Consider the following 12,525-nt stretch of genomic DNA (forward strand, 5'->3'; position numbering starts at 1 on the left):
GCAAAGAAGCCTGGTCCTTTTAAATCTATGTTGACAATGTAAGGTGTTGAAACCAAAACACTTCCAGTGTCAAAGAAAAATGTGATTAATTGCGAGCTCAGATGTAAAAACAGAGCTTTAGGCAAGGGCTGTCACCCTGTCACTGGCAGGCATTTAATGGCAGACAAAGGGCTTGCAAAATGAAATGCTGTAACTGCTGCGAGATGCTAACCAAAGTAACCAACAGATCAGACGACTAAAGGGGTCGTTTCCACTCCTAATTTCACGATGTCTCTTCTTGTTGTCATGCAAGCAGCTCGGACTTTCAGATTGTATCTGCAGAAATGCTTCTCAACAGCGAAGCCCTTCTTAGTACATCCTTCTCACTCGGCAATTGCTTTAAAGCTTAATATAATACTTATATGTGGTCTTTCACCATGAAGGCATGTAGAGAGGATGCAAATTACAGATATAAACTATCTGGAGAGTCTTTTGACGCCCACTAGGCAATTAATACTTTTTTCACTGTCGTGGCTCTAGATACCCAGGTAGGGAAAAGAGATAAAAATAAAAAAGTGTGTAGTGGTCTGACATGACATCTTCTTATCCTCCACCTTAGGCTGCTTCCGAAATAACACCGCATCTTTCATTCTTGCTTTGACTCCCTTTCAGTTTCGGGCAGGATGACATCCTACCTGAGGAGGGAGGCAGGTGGAAGAAGGAATCTTTGCATCTCCTGGTCTGGTGGAAGGTGTCCCTGCCCGTGGCGTAGGGGTTGGGATGTGCTAAGCTCTGAGGTCCCTTCCGACCCAAACCGTGCCACAATCCTGTGATTCTATGTGAGTTGTCCCTGTGTGGATGTTCAGGAAGGATTTTAAGCCGAGGCAGCACCCAGCAAAGCGCAAGGCTTGGACAGTACCTACAGGACAGAAGTTTGTGGAGGGCAAAATTCCTCCGCAGAGGGCAAAACACCTTAGTGAAAGGCATCCGCTCCCTCATAGAGGAGGACAGGCACTCACCTAAAACCAAACTAGATGAGGACACGCGATTTGCAGCGGGAGAGGAACCCCGGCCACGCATACCTGCGCCCGCGGTCCGCGCAAACCAGAGCATCCTCGGAACAAGCCGGGGGCCGCGGAGTCCCAGCCCCGTGCTGGGGCTCCCTCCCGCACCCTCCGCACCGCGGGGGCGCGGCCGCGGGCGGGGCGGGGCCGGGGTGTGTCCAGCGGCACCGCCCCCGGGATCCGCGCGGGGCGGGCAGGGCAGCGGCAGGAGAAGGAGGAGGAGGAGGAGGAGGAGGAAGGGAGAGAGGAGAAAGAGGAGGAGGAGGAGGCGGCGGGACACGGCACGGAGGCGGCGGCCGGGCCATGCTGGAGGCGCGGCGGCACCTGGCGGGCGCGCAGAGCGGGCGGGCGGCGGGACGGGCTCCGCGCCGCGCGTAGGGCGGTGGCAGCGGAGCGGCGGGGGCTGCGCTCGGCCGGGGGACGCTCCACGCCGCGCAGCGCCAGGAGGGACCTGCGCATCCTCGCAGCGCCTCGCATCGCCTCACCGGGCGGAGGCACCGCCAGCGCCCGCCGCCCGCATCCCTCGACTGAGGCGGAGGAGAGCAGCAGGAGGAGGAGGAGGAGGAGGAGGAGGAGGAGGATGAGCCGCGCGGTGCTGGCCTGGCTGGCGCTCTGCGGGAGCCTGGCGGCGCCGCGCCCCGCCCGAGGTGAGGGGACGGAGGACGGCGGGGACGGACGGGAGACGGGGGTCGGGGTCGCGGTCGCGCCGGAGCTCCTGTAAAGTCGGAGTCCAAGTGCGCGAGGGACCGGGGAGGTGGCTCTTAGCAGGGTGCCGCTCTCTGGGCTCTCCTTTTCTCTTTATAGATAAGGAAAAAAAAAAAAAAAAAATACTTACCTCTACATTTGAAATAGAAGCCGGCGGAAGATTCATCCTCAGACACCTTCTGTTTTGAAACTATGAAATTAGAGGGGAAAGAAATGCCGTGAGAGCTTAAATGTAATCCAGATGAGCGGCTGGGAAGATTTAATATCCGCAGAGCTGTCCCCACCGCTTTTCCCTTCCTCCCCCCACCGCTCCCCAGCCGCCGGTCTTCATTGCAATTTGGAGCCTGTTAGCTCCGAGCCGGAAACCCAGCAAACCGCGGAACAGTTTGCAAACACGTTCGGGAGCTTGAGCATCTCGACAGCAGCGAGCAGCTCTTGCCAGGCGACCCTTTCGCTGCCTTTCTCTGCCTCCCCCTATTAGGTCTTCTCCATCTAAAACACCCGCGGCGCCTTCTCGGTGTCTCACCCCCTTCCAAACAAAAACAAGACAAAAAAAAACCCCCACCAAAACCAAGAACCTTCCCGACAAGGAAAAAGCCAACCCTACCCCAGAGAGACAACTTTAGATCTCTTGGGAGTTCTCTTTATTAATTCTATTAATCGGTTCGTCCAGGCTAGGGGAGGTTTACCCTCCTCGCGTTAAAAAGTTGTAGGAGCTCATCGTGCGAGGAGCTGATGGTGGGGCTGTGGGCCCGGTCCCCCGTCTGCAGAAGGCTCGGGGGGCTGCCCGGGGCGGTGGGCGATCCCTCGCTGCCCGTCCCGTCGCGTCCTGCCCATCCCGGCTCTCCCACCCGGGCACCCTCCGCGCCGCCGGGGAAGGCGCTTGGCTCGTCTCCGGGACCACCGTGGGTCCCCTCCTCTTGCCCGCAGCCCCCCGTGGACTCTCCTCGCCCTCTGCGAGCTCCGAGCGTCCTCCTGTGCCGCGGATGTTCTGTTTCTCTGTGTGATCCCACCCGGCGTGGAGACCCCTCTATCCTCCTGCTTGGTAGAACAACTGTTGTCCTAATGAGTACCAGAATATTCCCACTGACTTTTAGACCTGTTCCCCTCATTATTAACTTTTTTTCTTTCTTTCGTTCTTTTTTTTTTTTTTTTCTTTTTTTAGGTTTCAAAATGAAACCAGTGTATCAGTAAAAGCTGAATATTTTATTAGTCCTTAAATTATTCAGCACGGTGGCTTCTCAAAATCTGGTAACATTCACACAGTTGCAGTGAGCATGTGATAGCTTATGCAATATGTCCTTGTACCTGCAGTTTATTCCCCAAAGTCTCTTTATTAAGCAAAAGATAACTGTATCTGCCACAAAGTCTGGACTTGTCATAAGTGCTTTGCACTGGGCTTCTTTGGAACTTCTGATAGCTCACATCTGTGACGTTTTCTCATTAAAGTCTATGGTTTTGCCCTGTTTTCAGGTAACTTCAGAACAGAGAGAACTTAATAGGTTTTCTAGCAGAAGTGAAATAGGAAGGAAAAAAATCCATTTGCTCTGTGATTGCTTAAGCTGTGGTTGTCCTTGGCTCTCGAAAAGAAACAGAAGAAAATTATACTGAGTCTTTTTTTTTGTGCTGAAACAGAGAAAAATGCTGCTTGACAAGTCTGATAAACTGGGTTAATTTTGGTGGCTGTCATAACATTTACTCTTAATAGATCCTCTCAAAGTTGCAATGACTCTAAGCACTGTAAGTAACCAAAACTCTTCCAAAAGCAGGTTTTGAACAGTGCAGAACTTGTTTCAACACTACTCACTACGAGTCCATTCCCGTAATGGTGTAGAATGAAAACCAGTGGAAGTGTCATCTGTGCAGTGGTCAGTTCCCACCTGCCTTTGGGGTAAATTCCAAGCGCAGATCAAAGTCAAGTCATATACTTCATTACTGACCTGCATTTCAAGCCTACCGCTAAAGAAAAAGACCAACTGCTTTTCTTGTTGGAGCTCTGCAAAGCAATGATGGAGGTCGAAATCCTGTTTATCCATGACGTCTTAAAAACACCTCCTGCTTTTTGTGTTTGGAACAAATACATAGTATGCCAGCAAATTTGAGGTGGGGTTTTTTGTCTCTTTAGTTGTTGTTGTCGGTTTTAAGGGAGAGAAAAGGGTGAGAAAGATTGAAAGATAGTAATGGATGAAAAAGTCATCTCAGTGGGAGACTGTAATTTTCTTCTTCCTGGCCAGTCTGATAAATTTGCAATCTCATGCACTGTAACAGGAGCCTGATCTTCAGTGATGTGTTTATATGCAAGTACATGATGAAACCATCCTTCAAGGGTGCAGTGACTTCTACCCCTTAGTTTGCAAGAAAGATGCAGGTGCGTTTTTAATAAGCAATGTCCTTTTATACATATTTAAAAACAGCTATAAGCTTTTACATTTGCTGCTGTTTCTGTTCCTTGGTCGAATTTGAATGCCAGGCACTCTGGTGCTTTACTGTGCATGGACAGGCAGTAACTACCAGAGTGACTACAGAGACTACAAGAGATTATTTCAGGAGGAAGAAATCCACTGCATCCCACCTACAATAAAACAGGTTCATGAGTACCACTGTATATTTTTTTAGGGGTAAATAAGTCAACAGCTTTAAAAACAGTCAGTGAAGACGGGGATCAAATGAAAGGACAGCACAGTTTAAAAGTGGTGGCTGTTTTGATTCCCAGATGCCTCTGGCCATGGGGTAAGCTGATCAACAACAGTAATGGGACTGCAGGTGCACAGCAGATCAGTGTATCCCATGTCTTCGTGATAAACATTTCTGCAACAGGACCTTCTGACAAATTACTATTTGAGTTGTCTTTATAGTGCACCTGATCCCTGGGTTGTATCATGCTTCTCCACTTAGCTGTCTGCTGTGTTTTTATGTGTGATTTGCCCAAAAATGGTATTGACATTGCTGAAAACAGGCAAGTCTAGTTCTTTATTTTATGACTGTGTCCTGTCAGCCCAAGAGAAAAGCTTTGGAACTTTGAAGGAAGTGTTTCAAAGATGTTGCTTTTTCTCCATTACAGTGGGAACCTTCACTCTCTCTGAGGCTTAGAAGTTTCTATAAAGCCTCTTTCTGCAGCTGGAATCAGCTGCAAGGAGCAAAAGTGCTGAGAAACAAGAGAAGTAAACTGTAGCTTTGTTCTCCTGTATCTATACTGAAAGGCTGAAAAGATCACAGAGGCTTTTAAAGACCAGGATTCTTCTGTTTTACCGAATGCCTTTGCATCTTTGGACAGCATCTGCTTCTGTACAAACTGCTGACAGTGTGACCCTGCATAATGATTTTCACTGTTCTTTTAACAAATTACATTTGTATTCAAATTGATTTTCCATGACGGCTCGTATAGCCTCCAGAAAGCATATAGTGGATATACTGTTGTATTCTGTACATGTCTGGTCAGCCTAGGACAAAATTTGATGTCAAGCCATGCATTGTTATAACTGGAATTAATTGTTCTGGTAGTATTAGTTGGGTTTTTTGAGTCCAGCTTCCTATTACACTGCCCTTTATGTCCTTATCCTTTATGTCTCTTTTCAAAGGATAGGCTTCATACAAGGTTGCATGTCAATGGCGGCACAGAGGAAAGGGTCACTGTCTTATCTTATCTTCCCTCCTCCACATTTTTTCAATTGCCGTCCAGCTGAAAATCAAGGAAATGATCCACTCTGGGAGTTATTTCAAAAGACAGCAACTTTTTATCAAGATTTTTATGCCTCAAATTAACTGTTTATGAGGCACATGTCCCTAAAACAGCAGTAACAAACTCACGTCCTGATACCCCTTCAGCGAAGGAAAGACATCTGGGGAAGCTGTGTTTAAGAAACTGCAAGAGTAAGAGATGAATCAATTTATTGTGAGTCACACAGGAGTTGGCGTGTTACTGTTTTCATCTTCTTAGTCTCTCAAACTTTGGTAAGCCACAGAGACAGGATTTCTGAAATCCTGAAGGATAGTCAGTGCTGTATTACAAGTGAGATTAGATGTGAAGAAAAAATTTCTACCTGTGAGGGTGGGCAGGCCCTGGCACAGGGTGCCCAGAGAAGCTGTGGCTGCCCCTGGATCCCTGGAAATCCCTGGGAGTGTCCAAGGCCAGGCTGGACAGGGCTTGGAGCACTTTGGGAGGGTGGACAGCATCCCTGCCCATGGCAGGGGGTGGCACTGTGTGATCTTTGAGGTCTCTCCCAACCCAGACCATTTATGTGATTCTGTGATACTGCACTTTGTTGTAGCATACTTGAAGCCCAGCTTGAGTTTGAACTAGGTTGAACAGCAAACAGGTATTAATTTAAGACTCAAACCAGGTTCACAGTGAAAATTCAGTGAAATCTTAGTCGGGTGATGTGTTAGAAAATAAAAGATGAGTCAAAAGATTCAGGTCCAAAGAAGGGTTGTAAGGACATTAATATCAGCAAAATTAAAACTTCTGGAAAATGCTGTTTTACATCGGAGGACCAACAAACATTTGCATTTAAAGTTAAGGGGAGAACCTACGGGAAAGGCAACACCATCCTAAATTTGGTGTGTTGTGCCACACGTGTTATATGAGGAATAATGGGTCTAAGTTTCCCTTTTCGTAGGAAACTTTAGTAGTAGGAAATATTTTAGGGAGAACAACTCACTGTGTGTAGTGACAGCAGGGTATGGCTGATTTTCTAACAATCTGTGTAGGGGGTAGAACAGCTTTTTGGCCATTGATATTGTGGGAACAGAGCAAGGATCTGTCCAAAACCGGTACCTGCAGCTGTGGGTCTGTGTGCTCTGAAGGCAGGGATTGACTAAGCAGCTGTGTCCCAGGAATCTGGAGGCATAGAACCTGCACCATCTCTTTGTGCTTTGGGCTTTTATCAAATCTCAGTCTTGCTGGTGAGGGAATATACTTAACATACTTGTGGGGTTTTTTATTCATTTGTTTGTGTGGGTTTTTTCTCTCTAATCAGCAAGCTGTGTTACCTTTCATCACAGCGGGGGTGTTCTTCTATTTTAAGTTTCGAAAGCTGAGAAATGAAGCAGACCATGATTACCTAATAAAGTCTCTAGCTAATCCAGCTAATAACTACATGTGGTGTGTGTGTGTGAATGCGTTATCATATGAAAGACACATAAAAACATCTTAATTTTACATAATATATAACAGCTATATGCAAACATACTGTGCTTCAGGTGTAATTTGGGTATATCTACACTCCAGAGACCATACGGAGGAATTGCAGCCACTTATGTGCCTCACATCTGGTCTGATACTTAGAAGTTTGGGAAATGTTAGATAAGACCTATTCATCCTATGAATTCACGATGCACAGATCTGTATTTCAAGTAAGAATTTGTTATACGCAACAAAATCGCTGTCTAGGATTTTTTTTTTTAGGTTATTGATAGTATTCCTCACTCCACATGCCTAAAACTTTTTAAAAGGAGGTCATTTGTAGGCAAAAGGGGGTTTTGCGCTTATATATATAAGACTTATGTACGTAAGACTTAAAAATTATGATTTATGTATATATATCTTTGGTGAAGTTGTTTGAAAATTGAGAAAAAAGTACTCATACACAACCACAGAATATGATGAGTTGGAAGGGACCCACAATGTCCATTGAGTCCAGCTCCTGGCCCTGCCCAGACACCCCAACAACCCCACCCTGGGCATCCCTGGCAGCACTGTCCCAACGCTCCTGGAGCTCTGGCAGCCTCGGGGCCGTGCCCATTCCCTGGGGAGCCTGGGCAGTGCCCAGCACCCTCTGGGGAAAAACCTTTCTCTAATATATGACCTAAACCTCCCCTGACACAGCTCAAGCTGCTCCCTGGGTCCTGTCCCTGTCACAGATCAGAGCTGCCCTTCCTCTTCCCCTCATGAGGAAGCTGTAGCTGTGATGAGTCTCCCCTCAGTCTCCTCCTCTCCAGCTGAACACACCAAGGGCCCTCAGCTGCTCCTCACGCAGCCCCTCCACACCATTCACCATCCTCATTGCCCTCCTTTGGACCCTCTCTAACAGTTTAATGTCTTTTTTACACTGGGATGCCCAGAGCTGCACACAATGTTCCAGGTGAGGCCTCCCCAGCCCAGAGCAGAGCAGGACAATCCCTCCCTGGCCCGGCCGGCCATGCTGGGCCTGGTGCCCCCAGGACAGGGCACAGCCGCTGACCAGGACCACCAGGTTCCTTTCCCTGGCACTGCTTTGCATTCCCATTCCCCAGCCTGTCCGTACACCCAGGGTTACCCCACCCCAGGGGCAGAATCCAGCACCTTCTGCAGCTGAACCTCACACGGTTGGTGCTGGCCCAGGCCTCTCATTTGTCACGGCCTCCCTGCCCTCCAGGGAGTCGACAGCTCCCCCCAGTTTTATTGTCTTTGAACTTGCTCCGGATTCCTTCCAGTCCTGCATCCAAGTCATTCGTGGGGATGTTAAGAAGCACAGGACCGAGGATGGAGTCCTGCAGAACATCAGTAGTGACAGGTCGCCAGTCTGATGTCACCCCAGCCACCGTAACCCTTCGTGCCTGGCCCATGAGCCAGCTGCTCACCCATCTCATGATGTGTTTATTCAGCTGTGGGATGGACAGTTTGTCCAGAGCAATCCTGGGAGATACAGTGTCCAAAGCTTTCCTGAAATCCAGAAAGGTCCATCGGCTGGCTTCCCTTGATCCACTGGGTGAGTCACCTTGTCATGAAAGACATCAGGTTTGACAAGCAGGACTTTCCCCTCATGCAGCCATGCTGGTGACTGCCTTGTCCTCCAGGTGTTTTTCAATACCTCCCAGAATAATCTTCTCCATAGCTTTACGAGGCCCTGAAGTGAGACTGACAGGCCTGTAGTTTCCAGAGTCCATCTTTCCCTTCCTGAAAACTGAGACAATGTTCTCCAGATTCCAGTCAGCTGGGACCTCTCTGGATTCCCAAGACTGCTCAAAAATCATTGAGAGGGGTTTTGTGATGACATCAGCAGCTGTTTGAGGACTCTTGGATGAATCCCATTAGGCCCCACAGATTTGTAGGGATCCAGCTGGAGCAGCAGATCCCACGCAGTTTCAGGGTTGACTGGGGGCTGATCATTGTCACAGTCATGGTCCTCCAGCTCAGGGCACTGGGATGCCCTTGGTCCATCCATGTCAAAGGAGGAGGCAAAGGATGCATTGAGCCTTGTCCCTGTCCTGTATGTGAAGAGACCATCCTCATCCCGGAAGGGGCCAATGGTATTTTTGCAGTGCCTATTGCCATTATTTCATTCAGAAAATATCTTTTTCTTGTGCCCCACAGTTCTGGCAGCCCCAGCTCCAGCTGAGCTTTGGCCACACAAGTTTTCTCCCTACAGTGACAGCAAGATCTCAGTGTTCTTCCCACAGAGCCACCTGGCCCTGCTCACACTGGGCACACACCTTCCTTTTTTGCCTTATTTCCAAGAGAATATTCCTGCTTAGCCGAGCCATCCTTCTGCCTCGCCTCATTTAAGTGGAGGATCCTGGATTATCTTGGCTCTCCCAACTGCGGCAGCAGAATGACAAGTATTTGGTTTTAGGAGTTAGGATTTCAGGCGCAGTATTTAAAGCAGCGAGCTGAAGTGAGCAGATGACAGCAGGGAGAAGCAGCAGATGGATAAGGAGGCTCAAGAAGATCAGCACTCCTTGAGCAGAGCCAGGGCAGGAGCTTGGCACATCCCGGCAGGAAACTGATGATGTGAGAGAAAAATGTGCCTCAGATTTGTGGGTTGTTTGTGACCCCAGAGGCTGCAGAGGACAGGGAGGGGAGCGAAGCCTCCCCCAGGGGAGGTGGGAGGTTGGATGTGGGACTTCTCTGCTGCCTCCTCTCCCAGGTGGTGTGTGGGAGAGTGGGGTCAGATACAGAGGCATAATCTGCCCAGGAAGCACTTTCTGCATCAAGTGGTGTCTCTTGATCAAAGCTGATGGAGAAATTTTCTAACCCAGAAGGCTCTATCAGAATGTTGCAATTCTGAACTCACAGTAGTTTAACCAGTGAACAGATTCACTCTGGAGTGTAGCTTGCCTGCCTGGGACAGCACGAGCTCAGGTACCTGTGCAGTGCTTCAAACTATGGATTTGAACTCCAGAGTTTCAACTTTAAGAGGGCATTTTTTCAGCATTTTCCAAATAACCTTCTCTCCTTCTTCCTGCCCCTCACCCCTTGCAACTACTTTTTCCTTGATTGTTTTCAGTTCTAAGCAACACAAGGCACTTATCTGTGCAGAGTCAGATCATGGTCCTACTGTAGGATAAAGCTACCATTTAGACATAGAAAGCTTTTTATTCTTTGCCTTTGGGTACTCTCACAATAGAACTTTTTGACAGATCAAAAAAAAAACCCCAAATCAAACATGAAAGAGATGACTGCTTTGCTAATTTTTAACTGCAGTAATTTTATTTGCTGAGCTTCTGTGTAGGGAGGCTGACAAAATCTCTGCAAAAACTGGGTTTTTTTCCCCTATCATTGTCAGGATGCTGTGTCAACCTGCATAATTATGGAGAGCTGTGACAGCAGAGCATAAATAACAGTAATTTCTGGCATCTGACTACCCATGGCTTAGGTTTCTGCAACAGTGAAGCTACAACAGATCACACAAGAAACACTTATGGATAAGACTTGCATGCGCTAAGCAGAGGCATGAAAAATAGGAAAAAAATAAAATAGATTTATTTTATGTTTAGCATTTACTTATACCTTTCAGTCCTTCTCTGCCTCATGCTTCTATCACTGCCAGGTGTCATTGCACAAAACCAGCCCCTGAAATCTGGGTTTCCTCCCTGATTACTCTAGTACAGTTCTTCTGACCATCCTGCTTTAGTTTTTTTTTTTGTTTGTTTGTTTTGTTTTACTCCTTTTGCAGCTCAGGCTTTTGAAGTAGAGATGGAGAAACTATTATATGCAATGTAACTTGTCAGATTCCTTGCTTGTGTGAGGAATTGCATGGGATTGCTTTGCAAGGTCTTTTCTAGGTTAAAAACTAAGACCCACTAGCTGATTGCTTTCAGATACTATTCCAGAACTATTTTAAAACCATGCAATGCTGTTTATTTGAACAATTTTAAGGGAAGATTAGCTTGATACTCTGAATAGTGTACAGTGTGGATGGGGAAATGATGTGCTGTTGTCATGGGAAGTAGCTGAAATGACCTAGCATCTCCCTTCTCTGCTGCATGCTATATATGTGCCTTTAATGATGCTTTTGTGTAATTTCTTTAACGTCTTTTTTTACGGTTTACCTTCAGACCTTGTACAGAATAATGCATTCCTTATAGATAGCCCTCCAGGGTAAAGATCAACCTCTTTGATAATGACTTTCATTTTCCTGGGTGTGATCAAGCCCATCCTATTCAGTCATCTTGGCTTTCTTCACCAGGCTTCTCTTCAACCTGATATCCTTATTCAGGGAGACGAATCCTTTCAGAAATTTCTCTTAGAAATGCTTCATTTTTGTACTGTGGCACAGTTACATGGACGCTCTGATTCTTTCCTAGGGTGGTTTTACTTAACCTTAAAATCTTCTCCAAACGTGGGTCCTGTGGTTCAGCCTGTCACTAAAGTCATAACAACAAAAAAAAATGTAATTGAAGAAATGTCAGGCATGTCTGGGAGTGTAGTGTTAGATGTATCCTTTCTTTTGTGAAATCCATTGGGGAAGAAAAAAAATCAAAGCAACATTCTGAACAAGAGCTCAGAAATCAGCTGGAATAAAGTGTGATTGACTACATATATTGACTTAATGTTAATACCACATCTATATTGGTTTCTCACAGTAAGTGCAGTGATTGCTCTAGTATGCCTCAATATCTTTTGGTAGAGATGAATAATTATATAACAATGTGCATTTTAAACCAGAGAATTATACAGCAATATAATGGTTTTGGTTGGGGAGGGACCTTAAAGCCCATCCAGTGCCACCCCCTGCCATGGGCAGGGACACCTCCCACTGTCCCAGGCTGCTCCCAGCCCCAATGTCCAGCCTGGCCTTGGACACTCCAGGGATCCAGGGGCAGCCCCAGCTGCTCTGGGCACCCTGTGCCAGGGCCTGCCCACCCTCCCAGGGAACAATTTCCTTTGAATATTTAATCTAAACCTTCTCTCTGTCAGCTTGAAGCCAAAATGCTGAGTGTGAGTAAAAGTAGAGCGGTAAAGGTGCAGCTCTGACCTGTGGGTCAGAGCAGTTTGGTCAGGAAGGGGTGAAACAAGTGTCTGGTCTGTAGGAATCTTCCCAAGTCTCCAAAGTTTTTACTGCAAGACAAAGCTGAGACGAGCAACTCTGTGAGATTTGATAGTGTGGCCAAAGCCCATCTAATTTCTCTGCCACTAGCTTTTCCCTAATTTCTTTGCCACTGGCTTTTCCCTAATGCCAGCACTGGTGATAGTCTCACATAGAGCAGTAAAATTCTCTGGAAGTTTGTATTCTTGGGATGGCTTAGGGTAGGAGCAGGCCAGTCCTAATGAAGGTGCAAGGAAAGGAGATGGGGACAAGGAGGGCGGAGCAAGTGGCATGGGCAGGGTTGTTGAACACTCCTGTGTCCTCAGCTGGTTCATTCAGATAATTTTCTCAGTGCCAGTTTTACACATTTTTTTGCCAAGAAATAAGTTTCTGCACCGACCCTAAGGCACAGGGTGCCAGATTTCCCCCTGCCTCGTGTATAGCTGTGTATTCCCCACTGTGGAAATGTGCTGGAGTCAGATCCATGAGTATCTCTTGTATTCCTCGCTGCTTTGCCTTGGCATGGATGAAGGCAGAGGAGCAAATTCCAC

General features: G+C 47.3%; 1 protein-coding gene across 2 annotated transcripts in view; it reads left to right on the top strand.

The window, feature by feature from the left end:
- The first annotated feature begins 1,402 nt into the window (after positions 1-1,402).
- Positions 1,403-12,525, top strand: part of EDIL3 (EGF like repeats and discoidin domains 3) — a 238,024-nt gene continuing 226,901 nt past the window's right edge. For both annotated transcript variants that reach the window (XM_048292961.1, XM_048292962.1), the window contains exon 1: positions 1,403-1,690. In XM_048292961.1, the coding sequence (XP_048148918.1) occupies positions 1,624-1,690 (67 nt within the window). In that variant the 5' untranslated portion in view covers positions 1,403-1,623. The remainder of the gene's footprint in view (positions 1,691-12,525) is intronic.

The sequence above is a fragment of the Corvus hawaiiensis genome, chromosome Z, assembly GCF_020740725.1.
Source record: "Corvus hawaiiensis isolate bCorHaw1 chromosome Z, bCorHaw1.pri.cur, whole genome shotgun sequence".
Lineage (NCBI taxonomy): Eukaryota > Metazoa > Chordata > Aves > Passeriformes > Corvidae > Corvus > Corvus hawaiiensis.